Source organism: Panicum virgatum, chromosome 3K, assembly GCF_016808335.1.
Source record: "Panicum virgatum strain AP13 chromosome 3K, P.virgatum_v5, whole genome shotgun sequence".
Lineage (NCBI taxonomy): Eukaryota > Viridiplantae > Streptophyta > Magnoliopsida > Poales > Poaceae > Panicum > Panicum virgatum.
In genome coordinates, this window is record NC_053138.1 from 27196212 (window position 1) to 27214460 (window position 18249).

The window sequence follows — 18249 nt, forward strand, 5'->3', positions numbered from 1 at the left end:
CCTGCCTGGTGCGTTATATTGTTATGAACTGACCAGGCACGCCACAGGAGTAATTTGGTCAGGTCTCTCTGACCTGACCTGGACACCATCTTTGAGAGTCTAATTACTCGTAACGTTCAGTAGACTCCTCTAGTCTGAAACAATTCCCATGGCTACTAGTGATCCATGTTTTACTGGTATATTGTGATTACGATTTTGGTCAATTTTTGCACTTGTTGTCTGTAGTCTGTTGAAGATTCTTGGTATATAGTTTCCTCATTTTTTTTCTTATGCCCAGATAGTCATGGGTTGTCTGTAAGCTACAATGCGTACAATTTATACACTTCAATACAAATGGAGTATTCGAATAAGAGGAAATATGTAATAGGTCTGATTTCTAGAGGCATAATAGACAAGTTGTGACTTCGAAACAATTGCAAAAAAACTCGACCTGCAGGGTGTATGACGGCTCCTGGGTATTTGCTAAGAAAAGACCTCTCACGTAGGTTGAGAAAACCTCTGTGCCGTAACCAGTACCGTTGCTCGTGTGAGAGCGGGCCAGGACTACTTTCCATGTGCTTTGCTGTGTAGGCAAATGAGAGAATTTTTTTTAACCTCAGTTTGAAATTCACTCCCACCGAGAGTTGAATCTAGGATCTGAGGCCACCTACCCAGTCCGGCACCTGTTCGCTCGAAACAAATGCAGAGTAGAAGGTTCTCACAATCACGGGAGAAAATGAAACCCATTGGGAGAAATATATATAAATTTTATTGCTTTATTAATTCCCTTTCATACAAATGTAACTCTGTTGATATCCCTTTCTATTTTTGGAAACTAAAAATGATGAAATATGTTGTAAACTGTTTTGACCTTTGGTAGCTAATCTTAATCATTTCCCAGCAATATTGCTTCAGAACATACTTATTTCATATCCTTTGCTATGTTTGTCATGAACTGTTTTTGTGGCCTGCTCCAAATTGCCTTTTGCTCTTCAAAGCTCCCAACAACGGCAGATTGCTTATCATTTGCCAATGAATTTGCCAGATGGTTGTAAAATACTCCATTGTTTAAATTATAAAGTATTTTCAGTTGGTTTGCACTCTTTCTCCTGGACAAAATTTGCCCATCTGTACTTTCGGTTGTGTTGGCAACAATGCTTACTGGCTTTACTTTCACAGAGGGTTCCAAGTTAGATCCTTGGACCATGTAAACTGCACCAAGAACTTCTCCCAGAAATATGTCCTGGAAACGAGAGAATTTACACATAAAATGTGTAAAGGAAAGATTAGAGACTAATCAGACATCAACAATTGAGCATGGGCAAAATAAAGAAATATTGGGCTAGCCGAACGAATTACAGCAAGTTACTAAAGCAGTCATAAGGGGTCATTTACCATGTGATCATACAATTTCTGTTTCCTCTGAAGTTTCTGTAGCAGCGAGATCAAACCATGGACAAACCTTGATTCGGGAGTATGCTGCGTGTGTTGCTCCAAAGCTGCAAGGATACCCTCAAATGAAGCAACCTTTCGTTGCACGGTAAGAGGGATGAGTGTGATATTCAGACTGGATTCTAGGATTGTTTTTGCAGCCAGTGGATCAAGGAACATGTTAAACTCTGCATATCTGTTCGATGGAACCGTGAACACATTTCCCTTGTCATGACCGCTATCTCTGATGTGTCCGCCGACGACATAAACTCTCTGCATACAAGGTTGCGTACAATGAAGATCAATTTTGCATCGACGTTCATTGACCGTTCACAATTTCATTTGAAGTTTTGTACTACTGTAAGGAGGGGGCGGGGGTGCAAAAGGAGCAGACCTCTATCACAGAGCTTGCATCGATGTCAGAGAGTGAAATGTTGGCCAGATTGGTGAGAGGTCCACTGGTAAGAACTGTGATCTTCTCACCCGGACCAAGTTGCTTCCTGATTGACTGCCAAACATCATAAGCATGTGGCTGCTGGCGTTCCGGATGATCTAAATTTTCAGACATGTACCTAATAATGGAATGAATGGATGTAAAATGCATTGTGACAATTCTGTAGCATTACTGCATTAGCATACATATGAAGGTGGCTTCGGGAGAGTGATTACCTTCTAGGACTTCTTGGCAGTGACCGAGCCAATCCATACAATGTGTCTGAATCAATAAATCCACCACTGCCATGGGGAATAGCATAAAAATTTTTGCAACCAAGGGTTGGATTGCCCAATGAAGTGGTATTGCCAAGACCGACTGGGACATCATCGCGGCCCATCATATGTAGAACGTCGTAAACGATATCGATGCTCGCGATATTAGCCCAGCCATTGCCACTGACCAAAACTGCCTAAAATAGTTCAGTAAACTGAGTTTTGTCAGGCTACAAAAGTGAACCGCATTGTTAGTTTTCAATTTGTGCATTTTGTAACATATATTTTTCTCACCTTTAGATCAATTACTTCTCTAGGTTCCTTCAAGAGGTATATGAGGGACACAAAATCTCCGGGGCTCATGTCCATGTCAAAAATAACTGCCTTACCCCTGCTTACATTCCTGAAATCTGGCTTGTAGAGAATTTCTCTGTAATGTGGGAACTGTGTACTTATGTTGAAACGGCCAGCGTTTTCTGGGAGATTTAGAACCTGAAAATAAAAATTTGGTCATTGTTGTGCTTGAACTTTGACATTGTGACTTGTGAACTTTGAGCTCAAAAACATGCTAAGTAAACTTGCTTAGTTACCTCTAGGAAGCTCTTGAAAAATTCCCTATTCAGTGGGCTACTTTTATCGGCGTTCGGCTTCGCTCTCGTTGCGACGTGCACCCTGACTGCTTCTGGACCGGACACTTCCTTAGTGTATCCATCCTAAGAAAAGAATTCAGGCTTCAGAAATCAGAATTTTTCATGTTTGAAAAAACATTTTGCATGCAATACATTATATTACCTCACATCTTCCTCTGTTGCCTCCCGGCACCAGGCAGAAGGCATCTCTGATCCCAGTCTGAACATGGCCACTGTGAACTCCACCCTCTTGCAGTCCAAACTTCGGAGTAGCACGGCCATCGAAAAAAGGGTTCGAGCCGTCGCGCGCGCCGTACGGTTCGTTGGAGGTTACCACGGTGATGTTCATGTACTCAAGCTCGGCAAACTCATTGACGCCGCCGGCCTCACCATGGCGCATGCCGGAGAGAGCCACGCCGGCGGCGAAGGAGTCCCACATGTAGTAGCCCTGCAACGCGAGAAAGTATCGGAAGAAGCAGCGTAAGAAATTCATGGAGGAGAGGACCCATAGCGTTACAACAAGGATCAGAAATGATGGAGGGGGTTCAGACTTGCCGTGTTGGCATGGCCGCCGCCGGGCCGCCTCATCTGCCGCGCCAGGACTTCGTCCAGCGATTGGAAGCAGTACTGCGCCTCGTGAGTGCTCCGGCGCCGCCGGAACTCGGCGTAGAACTCCTCCGTGACGGGGATCGTGTTGGTCGCGTCGAGGGGGATCATCGTGACCGGGACGCCCGAGTGGAGCACCTGGTACGCGGCGAAGGGGTCGCCGAAGAAGTTGAACTCGGCGGCCGGGTTGGCGGCGGCGGCGGTGAACAGGTTGCCCGGGGCCCTGACGGCGCCGCCGGAGACGTAGACGCGCTCCACGTTCCGCCGCAGGTGCGGGCGCGTCATGAGGAGGAGCGCGAGGTTGGTGTGCGCGCCGAGGAGGATCACCGTGGTCGGGCCGGCGGAGAGTGTGTCCGCCATCACCCGCTGAGCCGTGGGCTGCCGGAGCGGGCGGTACCCACGGGGACCCTGCGGGAGGAAGCCCCTCCGGACGCCGGAGTTGGTGTCGACGTCCAGCCGCCCGCCGCGCCCCGGCGGGATGGCCTGCCGGTACCGGCAGCCTCCGGCCGTCGTCATTCCCTGCGTACGCGCGAACAGTATAATGCACGCTGAGCTCAGGGTGCAGTGCAGGCTGGCTCGCTGTATGAGACGATGATGGCGTCGTGTCGGCTACCTGGTCGATCAGTGGCAGGTAGCCGCCGACGTCGGGGCGGACGTCGCCGACGCCGGATATCCCGCCGTCGCCGCCGACGCCGACGGCGACGTCGTCGCGGCCCATCATGTAGAGGATGTCGTAGAGGTGGTTGACGGCGTGCCCGGCGTCGCTCCACTCGTTGGCGTTGATGGTAATGGCCTGCATTGTTCACGGCAACAAATAGCTATTAGTGACGCACTAGCACTAGCCGGCCTTGACCGGGAGGTGTGGGATCGGATATGGTGGGCTCATCAGCGAATCGACGGGCGATGGCCACGAACGAGGCGTTGAAATGAGCATGCGGCTGCAAGAACGACGAGCTGTCCGTTTCTACCCCCATCCATCACTTTTTTTTTTTTGCCGACGATATAGATCCCGGCTGCAATGGCGACGCAATAAAAAATTGAGCCGCGTGCGCGAGGGGGATTTATTTTTTTGAAGGGTCAACAGGATCGAGATGAGATCGCGCCGTGCGTTGCTCCGTGTCTCCATCCAGGGATTCCAGGCCATCACCCCTCCAGAGTCGACGCCATGATCGATGGGATGGGCATGGTAGATTCAGCACGGACAGCATCGCGGTCTACTCGATTACGCACTCTAGAGGTGGAGAATCTCACTACCGCGGGGGAGGCGGCAGGCGGCGGCGACACGTAGCGCGGCCGCAGGCAGGAGGCCACGAGGAGGGGAGCGAGGGTGACATGGCACCAACCTTGACGTCGAACTCGGCGCGGCTGTGCTTGAGGATGTAGAGCAGCGCGAGCAGGTCGTCGGTGTCCATGTCCGTGTCCACCAGGATCCGCCGCGGCGCCGGCGCCGGCGCCGCTACCGCAAGGAGCCACAGCACGGCCACGGCCATCCCCGCCCTTGCGTGGGCGCTCATCGCCGCCGCCGTGGCTGTCCTCCGCCCGATGACCATGGAGGCCGGCGGACCGTCCGCTGCTCGCGCGCGTGCGAGGGGCGCCACGGAGCGGCGGCGGGCGGCGGCGGCGGAAGAGGCGGTTGCGCGTCGGAGAGGACTCCTCCTCGCGGCCGGGTTGGCTTCCTGCATGACGGGGGCGCCGATGGGCCGGTGCGCGGCGTTTTATCGCTCCAGCGCCTCTCCGCCCCGTGGCCGTGGGCATCAATGGACGGACGCGCACCCATCTGCGGTCGCTGTACAGCCGCAGGCCGCAGCAGCAGCAGCTGCAGCAGCAGCAGGCGAGTACCTGTCAGATCCGGCAAGTAATGGCCCAGGCTGAAAACTCCCGTTTTGTTTTGCCATTCTAAGAAACGCTAGCTGCAGAGATTACAAGACGTAATTGAACTTCTGATAATAGAGTGGAGAGTATCTCCGGTGATCTTCTCTGGCCGGCTTTGGGTGAACCTGGACGTACGGGTCTCAGGTGACCTTTCTGATGGAATATGATCACATATTCGTATCCCAGGCGTCATAAGGACGGGATTAAACACATGCTATTGATGTGAGAAGCCCTTTCTTGCTTAACATACAGCGAGCCTTGCTTATAGGCAGTGAGAGAGAACAGCTAGTGAAAGTGTTGCTACAAAAGGAAAGCACCAATAAGTTCACATAGGCACACCTCATTGAAAAGTCAGGAAGATTTTTTCGCTTGAACTTACAAGACTCTAATGGTATCGTCCACACACTACCAGACTACGTGTCTTTCCTGTCGGCCTTTTACGTTTCTGTTGGCAATACGCAAACCGACAGGAAACAGTCACCATTCCTGACGGGGACTTACTAGACATTTGCATAATGACGTTGAAAACCGTCAAGAAAATGTAGATCCCACTGCCGCCGCCAAACCTGGCAGCGCCGCCGCGCATCCAGCCCGGGCGTCGCACATCCATCCTAGGGACCGTGCATCCATGCAGCGCCGCCTCCATCCTGTGCCACCGCCCAAGCTGCTCGGGTCTGCCTCCATCGTCTGCTCGTGGCCTGGGAGCACTGTCTTGCCCATCTGCCTGTCACCGCCACGCACCAGCCCGTGCAAGGGGAGGAGCCTTGTAGAGTGGAGGACAAGATCTGTGGGTGTTGAAAATTTCCAAGGTACTTTCTATTTTCTTTCTCAAGTGCTTACTTTCCTTGTTATACTTTCATTGTTTATTTTTCTAAATGGACACCCTAACAAAATAGAGCAATCCTAAAAATTATCACGAAAATCAAAAATATTTGGCCATCAATCCGACAACTCTAATCATAATCATCATTTGGATCTATTTTTTTAATAAATTACCCACATCTGCCATTATGAAAATGACCTCCTAAATATGTATCTAAATTACCCACCTCTGTCGCTATAAAAAAGTTTAAAATAACCCCCTAATCATCATGCACCCACCAATGACATTATAAAAATAATGCAAATAACCCTCCTAAATTTGCATATAAATTGTCCAATTATCACATTATTAAGAGTTAAAGTAACCCCTAAATCTAAATTTAAATTATATAATTATTAAAAAGTATTAAAATGCACTAGTATAAAATTCTAAACTACTATTTCTATCATTATTAATACACTATTTATGTTATTGTTTATATAAAAATACTACCCATGATATGTGTCATCATGTACGATGGAAGAGATAATAAGAATACTAATTCACAAACAAATGGTTTAATCAAATAGATATCAAACACACATGGAGGTGTGATGCAAAATAAAATCTATTGCAACTATAGATAATGATAAATATGTATTTTAGAGTATGTATTAGAATATTTAATAGGTGAAAGAGGGCATGGAATAGATAATTATAATTATTAGCAATAAATCTTACTTTTATATTATTCTAATCGGATCCTAAACCAAAATACCAAATAATTCATGGTCGGTTGATAGACACATACGAAGGCGATATGAGAACAATTCATATACAAGCATGGGGCCAGGCTTAGTCCCACACCGGTTCCCAACTTAAGTTACGGCTATATATATGTTATCTGGCTGGGACAATTAAGTGACTATTGCACGCCTCTAAAAATCAAATGTACTCTCTCTCTCTCTCTCTCTCTCTCTCTCTCTCTCTCTCTCTCTCTCTCTCTCTCTCTCTCTCTCTCTCTCTCTCTAGTAGCCAGAAATGAAAACTGCATGCCCAACATATATGTATAGATAGTGAAGGGACTGAGGTTAATCTGGTGGATCTTGTTAGCACTCCAGATTTCTTTTCCTCTCATACGCAATGCTAGCTGATGGTGTCGGAAAACAGCCAGAAGCGTCCAAGGTTGACGTGGAGAAGAAAACGTGCATTGATTGTGATTTCGTGAGCTATATATTTATTTTCTGTTGTTTGGAAAAGATCCTTTTCTTCGTATGTACTTGCAAATATTTTTCCTGATAATTACTATATATATGAGATATAGTATAAGTCGAATTTGGGAAAGAAAAACGTGTGCTGTACTCCTAAGGCTCTGGTCAACTAATCCTGTAGCCGTGCGGCACACAGTTTGTGGACAAGTGTAGCGCGGAGCACATTCGTGTGTGGCCGCCCCGGCACCATGCACCATCGTTGTCCTACTCCTACCCGATGGACCGGTCGTTGTGCTTGAGGATGTACAGTTCTGTACAGAGTACACAGCAACAGGCGCGAGCGAGCACGATCGACTGCACATACACGTCGTCGTTGGTGTGTGTCCCCGTCCACCAGCAGGACCCGCCGCGGCGCCACCGCAGCCACGATCACACCGGCGGCTAGCTGCTAACCCCGCAATGCAAGGAGCAACACGGTGGCCGACGCCGCCCGTACTACGTTCTTGGGCGCTCTTGCTTGCTCCGATCCTCGCGGCGCCGGCGCCGCCGTCGCCATGGAGGACGGCGGAGAGTTCGGTGTGCGCGCGCGCGTGGGAGGGCCAGGGAGAGTACGTAGTGTGCTATGGCAAGCAGAGCCACAGAGAACGAGGCGGCGGTGGCTGCACAAACGGGAGGGTTAGGCGCGTACTATCCTACTGCTAGATTTTTGAAGTTGGCATCCAAGCAATTTATGGTTCTGGTTGGATACTTGACATATTTTCTGCTGGGTATCTCCGCAGACCTTTCCTTAATAAACAGCTTTAATTCATTTGGTTGAATAATATGGTTGTCAGGTTGTGCACAGATCCTAGCTAACTGCCATAATATAATAATCTAAAGAAAGAAAGGACAATAATAAATTTGCATATTCGTAGTTACCTCAGATCTATATTTATATCTATATCTATACCTACTTATAAAGAGCGGACCGTTTATGCAGTACTTTGACTTTTGGTCCGTCTTGTAACAATGACATGTGGGCTCGAAGGCTCCTCTTCCTATCTGCCTTAACCAGGCGCGTGACATAAGCATGCGCGCAGAGTCGAGAGTAGGGAGAGAGGGGCTTACGGGGACGATGAGGGCAGGAGGGCTGGGAGGAAGGCGGAGGAGTCGGTAGGGACCGGGAGTGAGCCCACGCGGAGGTAGCGCGTCGGTGGCGGCGCAGCAACCTCCAGCCGACCCACGCACTGCAGCTCCCCAGGCGCGTCCATCCCTGATCGCCGTCTTCCGCGGCGCTCTAGGTCTCTAGCACTTCGATTGCCGGAGCTTTCGAGTTGTTTGCTTTGGTAGTCTGCTTGGGAGGCGATTTGATGGGTTCGAGAAGGCTCTCGGAGGCAGCGGATACTCCTCCAATAGGATTGAGTATGAACCGTATATTAGTGTATACAGATCACATATGTTTCTTTTTTATTTATATATAAAAAGATTTAGCTATATCTATATCTATTCTATATCTATATCTACTCCCTCCGTTCTAAAATGTAAGCCGTTTTGGCTTTTTTAGATTCATAGTGTTTGCTATACATCTGGATATAACATAGGTAATGACTTGTTACCAGCCGGCTGTAATTTGACTCATCTCTACGGCCGTAGTCTGCAGCAGGCTGCTCTTCGTACAATCACAATAATTGCAGGCCAACCACCTTCTATCCCGTCCCACATGTGGGCATGTGGCTCTCCTGTTCTCGCCATCCATTTCTTCTCTCCCACATGCTCCCAACAGCCTTATCCCTTTGCACCTGTGGCTCGTGTTTTCCCCATCCATCCCTTTCTTCTATCCCAGCGGCATCTCCTGGGCGAGCACCGGCGAGAGGGTGGGCGGCGGCGCTTCCTGGGGCGAGCACCGGCGAGGTCGCGCGGTGGCGCCTCCTGGGGCGAGCACCGGCAAGGGATGAGGAGCGTGGAGGGGGGATGGAAGACCCTCGTGGAATCGCAGACCCTCCTCCGCTGCCTCTCCACTGCGCCACCCTTCTCGTCCTCGTCGTCGTCCTCATCAGCGCTCTTTCCTCCACCGCTCACGCCGATCTCGTCATCTCATCGGAGGGTCAGTACAGTCCTCGCTCCCCAGATCTCGGGGCCCAGCTCCCATCTCTCTCCCGCCTTAGCACTCTCGGATCTAATGCCGTGCGGGTTTTGCTTCTCTCCTTGCAGGCTGATCTGACTTCGCGTCGTTTGCATCCTCGCTTCCCTCGAGGTTTGCTGCTAGGCTTTGTTTGTCTCGTGATCTTTTTTTATGAATTGTTCCAGCCCGTTGAACTCTCCACCTCCTAGTATGGTCCATGAAGCTAGCAGTTTACAGAGTGAATCATGTACTAAGCCATGGTCACAACTCTATTCACGCGTGTCTAAATTGCTTACGTCAAAATTTAGACATTCCCAATTATCTGTTCCACGAAATCTGGCCAGCCTGTGTTCATTCAATTTCTATTGGATGATTCATGTTGAACAAAGGTTTTATATATTGACTTCAATCTTACATATTCGAAGCAGGTCGGCCTATTTCACTGTATACTAAGCAACTTTTCTGTTTAAACACATGCATTAATCTGATCATAGGCAGGCAATAATCTACTATTAATAAGGCAAAGTATCATTTATGTGTTGGCTAGTTTATGGGTGTGTTTTTTTTTGCTCCCATTTGATATGATTTGCATATCATTTTGTGTAGATTATGCAATATGCTACTTGGTATACTAGATTAGTTCTAATGTATCTTGTAGCTCTTATTTGGTTGGATTGACACAAGAGTAGCTGCCTTTTGGTCATCAGACTACATTGTTCCATAAACCTTTATCTCAATTTTGGTTCAGCAAATCAGCAGCTTAGTGTTTAAGCTTGAATTGCCCTTTTAGGCCAACATCATTTTTTAGGCTCCCCACATGTAGAACTAAGCAGAAGTTTTTAAGCTTCTCACGTTGTTGACAACAGCAGCTTCACCATTGTAAAAATCAGCCGAGATTTTATTGTTCTAGAACTTAATACAATGCCATGTACTGGCCCCAGCTCGCCAACAACTGCCTGAGTGCAACATCAAGTATTTTGCATATTAATCATCTAGGAAATTATAATCAAATTCCAGTGTTAGCTCATTTAGATCCATTATATCTTGCTTTTTGCTTCTCTTTTCTATTTTTTTCCAACTGCACCACAACAAATCTGATTTTTTAGACAGCAGCAGCATATATGCATCAAAGCAATATAAGTCATTTTAATAGGCAATAATGTGTTTCTAAATGGGCAAATCACTATTTCTTGGTCAAGCAATTATGCATTTTTTCTTCCAGATTTCTTGCTTAACTAGTATCAAAGCAATATAAGTCATTTTAACATGCAATTATGCAGTTTTTTTATTCAGCCACGTGATTCTTTAATTAACGACCATCCTAACATCAAGTAGATATTATTAGTACTATTTTTTTCTTTTATTACTACTATTTGCTAAGACTGAGGGGTCAGACTTGGGTGTTCATTTAAAGTTCAGAATATAGTAGTGTTTTTTATAGACTAACATCAACTTGAGAGGATGTTAGTGTGGTTAACAAAATCTGGCAGGTAACTAGAATACTAGTTTGTGTTTGAGTATTTGGCTGCTCGTCTTATGTTTAGATCAAAATTTTAATTTTAATTAGGCAAATTAGGCAAAGTACTGTTATTAGAAAGGTACTTTCCCTTTTGATTTTGTTCTGCTCAATTGGAATTGCTAGTATTTGTCATAGTTTCTCCACTCTGCTTCTTGCTGGTAGGGATAACATGATCTCATCGTCTGTTCTTTCATTGGGTCGGCAAACTAGTATTCCAAAGGGATAACATGAGCTCTTAACCTCTTCTTTGATTGGGTTGGCACACCAGTTGCAGCAGTTGTTTTGTTACCGCAACAGGAGCAATATCTGTCATCAGTTTGGGCAGGTAAGCATCTTATTAATCCAGCAAGGTTTAAGATGTTAGGTACATGGAAAATCTTTTTTATGCTATAGTATTACAACTATTGGTTCTGTTGTTTAGGTCACTGTGCCTTTGTTCATGTTATTTAATCTATCCTGTAGTTTTGCTGGTCAATTACTTTGTTTGGAACAATTGAACAATGATGAATAGGGTGAATTTGCATCTAACACATCTATAAAATCATAGCCAAATTCTGGTGGGAGCTTGATTAGACAGGAGCACCTGAGTATTTTTTACATGCATCATAAGCAACTAAATGTGAATCATCTAGCAATAATATACTGTTAAACAGCCAGATTAGCTATTTTTTGTTCATGATATTTCCTGTATGTCAACTTTTCTAGTTTGTTCAGCAGCACAATCAATTTAATCAAGCTTTTTTTTATCTGCATTCAATCAGCCTCTGCGGCAGTGGATTCAATGGACTCGACACAGCACATCCATCCAGATTCTGACACAAGCAGTTTAATTTTTGTGATGTAGCATTTTATTTTATAATTGGAGAATCTGGGGAATATATTTTCCCTCATAGGTCTACTTGTTGCTCGAACCTAGAAATAAAGTTGTAGATGATGGCAGCATCAAAATACTTTTTCGATTTGTGTGTCACGCACGCTATCTGTTCTTTTTTCCCTCTATCTCTATCTTTGCCTTTGATGAACGGAGGGGAAGGGACAAGGGGTTTTGTGGGCCCGCCAGATTGTGGCGTTTAAAAAGGTGAAAATTAGGTGGAAATGGAGGTGAAAGTGGGGGCTTTCCCGAAACAGGATAGTACTAATATAGTATACTTTCTAAAAATGGATAGGTTATATTACGGCTGGCCGTAAATTAGCTGGGTCCTATAACATAACATATGTCTAGATATAAAGCAAAATATACGAATCTAGAAAAGTCAAAACGATCTATATTTTGGAACGGATGGAGTATATCTATATCTATCTACACCTACTTATAAAAAACGGACCGTTTCTACGGTACTTTGACTTTTGGTTTGTCTTGTAAGAATGACATGTGGGCCCGAACGCTCCTCTTCCTACCGCCTCCGACTCCACCTCTTATCGCTCTCATCTCCTTGTTCGTAACACACTCCTCTTCCTATCTGCCATCGACTCCACCTCATACCGCGCTCATCTCCTTGTTCGTGCGGCTCAAACAATCAAACTCCAATCCCATGCTGTAGGAAGCGAATTCAGAGGAAAAAGAAATAGATCATAATTGGAAGGAGGACTAGGATACCATCAGCGAATGGGATGCGCGGGTTGCAAGCCATAGTGCAAAGGTGCTCCATGGCTCCATCTCTTTCCTGATCATCCACCTGCCTCACCTCCTCCATCGATGAATGAAGGGGAGATTATATTGACAGAAAGGTTGAAACCGCAGCAGTGCTGGGCATCATGCGTCCTGAGCCTCAATGGCCCAGCTTTTCGTGTCTCCGGGCGTGGCCATCATGCATCCTGGCCGGACTCCTGGTTGGCGCAAGGTCTGGACGCAGCAGACAAGGACTTCGCAGTGTGAGCTCCGGAGACGGCCGCCATGCAGGCTCCTCTAGATGCGGCAGAGCTGTCAGGTTGAGCTCTATCGGCTTCAACCTACTCGCATGTGAAGAGATTTAATTTGAAGAGAGAATTGAACTACAGAAGGGGGATTGACTATTGAGAACGAGATGTCTGTCGTAGAGGAATCGAAGGGAACAGTGCCTGCTCTAGAGATAAGATTTCCACAATCCCACTCACGTGTATTGCAAAGAAAAAAGATTTATTAGTTCTTGGATACTTGAACACAGTACATATGTTTCAGGTTTCATGATGCTGTCATTACGCAACAACGGTTTACAATTGGGTGTTTGCAATAAGAAGTATTTTATAGTGAAATTCATAGAGGGTGAGTGTACATATGTTTCAGGTTTCATGATGCTGTCATCATTCTTTGAAATACGCAACAACGGTTTACAATTGGGTGTTTGCAATAAGTATTTTATAGTGAAATTCATAGAGGGTGAGTGTACGTGCGTGAACGTGAACCTCTGCATACATATTACGTCCTTTTATAAACATTCACGGACATCATAGTCACATATGTTCCTACGGTTGATAAAGAATCTATATATAAATATATATATATATTATATTATAATGTTGATAGCTAACCATCCGATAGTCTCACGTTCCACCGTCAAAAGATACTTCTTGCCATAGATAAATTGCAAATTGCTCGACTCTGCGCGTCTCTTGATCTATAAGTGGTCTCTTCTATTCGCATTTAAAATATATTTACTTTTAACCTATTATTTTAGTTGTCTAAAAAGTAGCATAAAAATACATATTCAATCACACTTTTATATATAGCATTTGGTGTTATAGTGTGAACATGGTGTTTGACCATAGCAACGCACGAGCATTTTGCTAGTCTAGCAAAAAGTTTGAATAATAATAAAGAAACGCGCGTTACCTACTAAATTCCACATTATAAGAAAATGCGTATACAAGAGAGATCATCTACAACATGTATAAAGAATTCAAGATACAAACCCATTAGTGCATAGATAGTACACCAATAAAGGACAATAGTTTAACAACAGGACATTTTTGTGACTGCAACATAATTTTGGGATGCCTTAATTATTTTTTTACCAAAGTTTTGTTTATAAACGGTTACATTGGTTAGTGTCCCAACAACGGCTTGAACAACCTCAATTGATTAGGTTAGAAAACATGTACACTAAGGCCAGTCTCAATACGAGTTTCATGGAGGGTTTCATTACATTAAATATCATCACTTTGCTGATATAGTAAGGAGAGAGAAGGCTAGAGTTACATGAGATGTGAGGAGAGTTTTATCACCATGAAACTCATCTGGCATAGTTATATAGTTCTCAGTCTAGGTAACTGTGTCCATGAAACTCCCACTAAGACTGACCTAACCAGGTTTGACTTCTCAGCAAACAAATAAAGGTGCTCATTTTTTTCTGGATTCGTTCTAAAAACAGATGTAGCATGTATGTGAGCATCAACAAATGCGACACGGATCAAATGAGACCGTGTGCCATTGATATTCTTGAGGTTGGGACTACAGTGGATGATGTCACAGCTAGAGAATTAGGCATTAGTATCGGTCGGGAATCCCAATTAGTACCAGACTCCTGCCCGGTACTGACCGCTCGGTACTAAATTCCGTATCATTTAGTAACGGCCAAAACGCCCCAAAAAATAAAAAAATTGAGGAATAGCCAGCAGACCCTACACACGCATAATATGCGCGTGCACGGTTCGTGGGATTCGAACTCATGACCTCAAGTCTCGTGCAAACATTCCTTACTATCTCAGCTACACAACACACGTGATGGAGTTAGATATACTTTTCTTTTGAAGTAACCTGCGGAGAATCATTTACTATTAGACCAAGATATCGACCAGTACTAAATATCATCTTTTAGTACCGGATAGTGTCATTGAACAGTACTAAATGGCCGTGCCATTTTAGTACCGGGCTAAAATATCAACTGGCACTAAAAGATGATATTTAGTACCGGTCATTGGTGTTACCGATCAGTACTAAATAGCCTTCAAGGACCGAAAATTTTTGTTCGATACTAATTTCATGTGTTAGTGTCAGACAAAAATACGTCCAATACTAGCGTGTTGGACGAATGCTCATTTTTCCTCTAGTGTGTCGATGTGACCCTATTATTACTTTACCGGCCGCGCTGTGATCACAACCGCCGAGCAGTCCGTATCGGACACCCCCACGCACGGCCTCGTGGATGTCGTGCCTGATGTTCTTCTCCAGTGCTCCGGCAAGATTCATGGATCAATGTTCTCGCAATAAAGCCATGGAAGTATTAGGTGATCGTCGTGTATATCCCCCACCTGGGGCCGTGTGGCACGCCGCCGCTGTCGACCCCTGGACCAGCGCCGCAGCAGGGACCATGGCCGCCGATGGATCCATCCCTTCGGCAGGAGCACGAGCGCGACGATGCCGGCGCCCACCACCTGTCCACCACCACCACCACCAGCTCGCGCTGTGCCCTTGGAGCTCGTCGGAAAGCAATGGAACAAGGACGGGACGCCCGGGCGTTCGGGGAAAACGACCCGCCGGAGAAAGGGGGCCGCCCGGCCGGGCCGGAAAGGCGAGGCTCTTTTCCGGCGACCCACGTAGTGGTCCGCGCGCGGCGAGCAGATGACAGGGGCCTCCGCTGGTGCCTGGTGACGACCCTGATCGTCCACAGCAACTTAACTTTATTAATTTGTGGAGGTGCTGATGTTACGGCGATAGGAGCAGCTCGTGTGTCTCGGCAGCAAGTCAATGGAAGTGAGATGAGATGGGACGATATGATCCGGCAAGGGGGTGCACGCTCAGTTGCTCAGTGCTCACCAATCAAAAGTTCAGAATTGACCGTAGCTAGCAAGGAGTGCGTGCAATAATAGTAACACAGGACGATGACATGCATGGCATGTAGGAGTAGAATATGTATTTAAAAGAAAATTGACCAGAAACGGCTTTGGGTTAGGTCGGTGGCATGAAAGTGATGTAGGGATACACTTGTATGGAAAACAGCTACAGCCATTATACTAGAAAAATGCTGCGCTGCGCCCCGAGAGGCCCGGGTTAAATTAGATTTGAGTTGTTAAGTGTATATGTGTCAGATGTGGAGTATTGAAATATGTCTATAGATCGTCCATGCGTCTGTAGCGAGAAATCATATATGTAGCAATCATGATAGGTGTCGATGATGTGGTGTATGCAGCGTGTAAATGTGGGAGGAGATTTAAAAGGGGGTTGGTTTCGCAAAAGTCTTGAGGGTTTTCTGTGAAATTGATGTTCGTAGAGTGCAGATTGATTTCGCCAAAGTTCAGGAGAGTTTTATGTGAAAGAGACATAGGCAGAGTGCCGGTTGATTTTACCCAAATTCAAAGGGTTTTCATAAAACTGCTGGCAATAGAGTGCGTGTCGATTTCGTCAAAGTTTAGAGGATCTTTTGCAAACTTGATATTTACAAAGTCCAGGGGCTCTTTTGCAAAATTTCTGTCCATGGATAGCGGGCTGATTTCACCCAAGTTCGGGGGATTTTTTTTTTGCAAAATTTATGTCTACAACTGTTCTTGGCCATCGGATCGGCCAATCTGACGGCCAAGGTGATTTGAGGCCGGTGATGTGGCCACCCTCTCGTGCAAGGGGATGCACCAGAATTAGTAGAAAAGATGTATGTCGATTTTGTCAAAGTTCAGAGGGTCTTTTGTAAAATTGATATTCACATATTCACCTCGACCGTTCAGAGGGGTTGATTTCACCTAAGTTCGGGGGATATTTTTGCAAAATTTATGTCCACAACCGTTCCTGACCATCGGGTCGGCCAATTCAACGGTCGAGGTGATTTGAGGTGATGTGGCCACCCTCTGTTGCAAGGGCACCAGAATTAGTAGAAAAGACACCGGTGTTGCAAACATTTATCTTCTAGAGTAATAAGACTTGTTAACAAGATGCAGGGATAAATATAAAATCATGAGACTGGTAAAAGGAAGGAACAGAGAGAGACTGGTCTCACTGCTGGAAACCGTAGTGATTATTATTTATGGTTTTGGCAAAACCGATAGGGAAATTATATATTAGGGAATGTACTTGTATGAAGTGTGACGTGTATTCAGATTGAATTTTTATAGGGATGAAATTATATGTGAGCTATTTAAATTAAACATGAGCTAATATTATCTGCATTTCAATTTCCCTGATGGAATAAGGACGACTAAAACACTTTCTTTTGACAATGATAAATCCAACAAGAATATTAATTTCCCAAGTTGCATTGACATTTTTCTATAGTGGGTTTTCATGACAGCAAAACTAACTCTTACGCGGCAAATGCAAATTTCCATCTGAGCTAAAATCCGAAAATATTGGTGAGATGAATCGATGGCCAAATTTTATTTCCATGCGGTGCTATCCCCGTTGGCTGTTTGCCTACCAGATTCCTAGTTTTCTCCTGACTTTCCAACTTTCCTTTTCACTATTTTTCCTAACGGTTTTTGAATTGTTAGGCCAATTCGTACGAAGATTCCTTCAATATAAGTAGTACATTTTTTCAGTAATTCCTGTTGTGGTGAGTCGGTCAAGGATATACTCCCTCCGTTCCAAAATGTAGGTTGTTTTGGCTTTTCTAGATTCATAGTGTTTGTTAAGCACCTAGATATATCATATGTCTATATACATAACAAAATATATAAATCTAGAAATGTCAAAACGACCTATATTTTGGAACGGAGGGAGTACTATATATGTATGATATCCTGAAAATACTTCCGAGACAAATCTACACGTCATCTCACATGTTCAAAGTAAGTGCATGAAAAAATTGGTGTCAAAGATTTAAGACAGTAGAATTAATCCCGTAACCCAGAGCATTACAATTTTGTGAGTTGTGACTACATTTACGAGTCTCTGGAAAGTGTAAATTTTTCATGTGGACAGTGGCTCATAATAGGTGCTGGACTGCAGACCACCTTGCAAGAAGGGGCCTCCCTCACCCTGCAACTTGTCCTCTTTGTGATCAGGTTGAGGAAACAATTGACCACCTGATGATCTCTTGTGTTTTCTCAAGACAATTCTGGTTCAACATTCTACAACTCTTTGGCTTAGACGTCCTTGCTCCACAGCCGAATGATTCATGTTTTGATGATTAGTGGGCCAAATCAAGCGTAAAAGGCCAAGTTAAAAAAGGGCTCAATTCCATCATTATTCTAGGAGCTTGGACACTATGGATCCATCGCAACCACTGTGTTTTTGATGGCGGCACCCCCAACTCGGCTACCGTCGTCTCAGCCTTCAAAGAAGAAGTGCGGCAGTGGGCCTTGGCAGGGGCTCGAGGAGTGTCCCATCTTCTCGCTCTTGCCCCTCCTGTTTTTTAGTTGAATGTGTTGCTGGTCAGGTTCTGGTCAAGCTGGTCAAGCTTTTATCTTAGAGGAGTTTCAGCTAGCTTTGTTAAGGGTGGCTACAGACCCTCTAATCTGTAGCTTGGTCTACTGGAGGATCTTTTTCC

The 18249-nt window shown here is 45.4% G+C and overlaps 2 protein-coding genes across 7 annotated transcripts; one reads left to right on the forward strand and one right to left on the reverse strand.

Annotated features, from left to right (window-relative positions):
- Nucleotides 1–718: 718 nt before the first annotated feature.
- Nucleotides 719–5459, reverse strand: LOC120698746 (pyrimidine-specific ribonucleoside hydrolase RihA-like). Of its 4 annotated transcripts, XM_039982463.1 has the most exons (10): nt 4697–5047; nt 3967–4146; nt 3303–3872; nt 2911–3195; nt 2709–2831; nt 2413–2610; nt 2080–2315; nt 1805–1982; nt 1375–1683; nt 719–1222 (listed from the first exon to the last, which is right to left on the reverse strand). In XM_039982463.1, the coding sequence occupies exons 1-10, from the start codon at nt 5033–5035 to the stop codon at nt 902–904; spliced, it is 2739 nt and encodes a 912-aa protein (XP_039838397.1). In that variant the 5' UTR covers nt 5036–5047; the 3' UTR covers nt 719–901. The 4 variants fall into 4 exon arrangements, with proteins under 4 accessions (XP_039838397.1, XP_039838399.1, XP_039838398.1 ...); XM_039982465.1 differs by lacking the exons at nt 3967–4146; nt 4697–5047 and having other exon boundaries at nt 726–1222; nt 3299–3452; XM_039982464.1 differs by lacking the exons at nt 719–1222; nt 1375–1683; nt 1805–1982 and having other exon boundaries at nt 2185–2333; nt 4697–5049.
- A 3482-nt stretch (nt 5460–8941) lies between these two features.
- LOC120698749 lies at nt 8942–11848 on the forward strand. 3 transcript variants are annotated; one of them, XM_039982475.1, is made up of 4 exons: nt 8942–9321; nt 9429–9471; nt 11136–11183; nt 11620–11848. In XM_039982475.1, the coding sequence occupies exons 1-4, from the start codon at nt 9169–9171 to the stop codon at nt 11700–11702; spliced, it is 327 nt and encodes a 108-aa protein (XP_039838409.1). In that variant the 5' UTR covers nt 8942–9168; the 3' UTR covers nt 11703–11848. The 3 variants fall into 3 exon arrangements, with proteins under 3 accessions (XP_039838409.1, XP_039838407.1, XP_039838406.1); XM_039982473.1 differs by having other exon boundaries at nt 8953–9321; nt 11133–11183; XM_039982472.1 differs by having other exon boundaries at nt 8962–9321; nt 11127–11183.
- The last annotated feature ends 6401 nt before the right edge of the window (nt 11849–18249 follow it).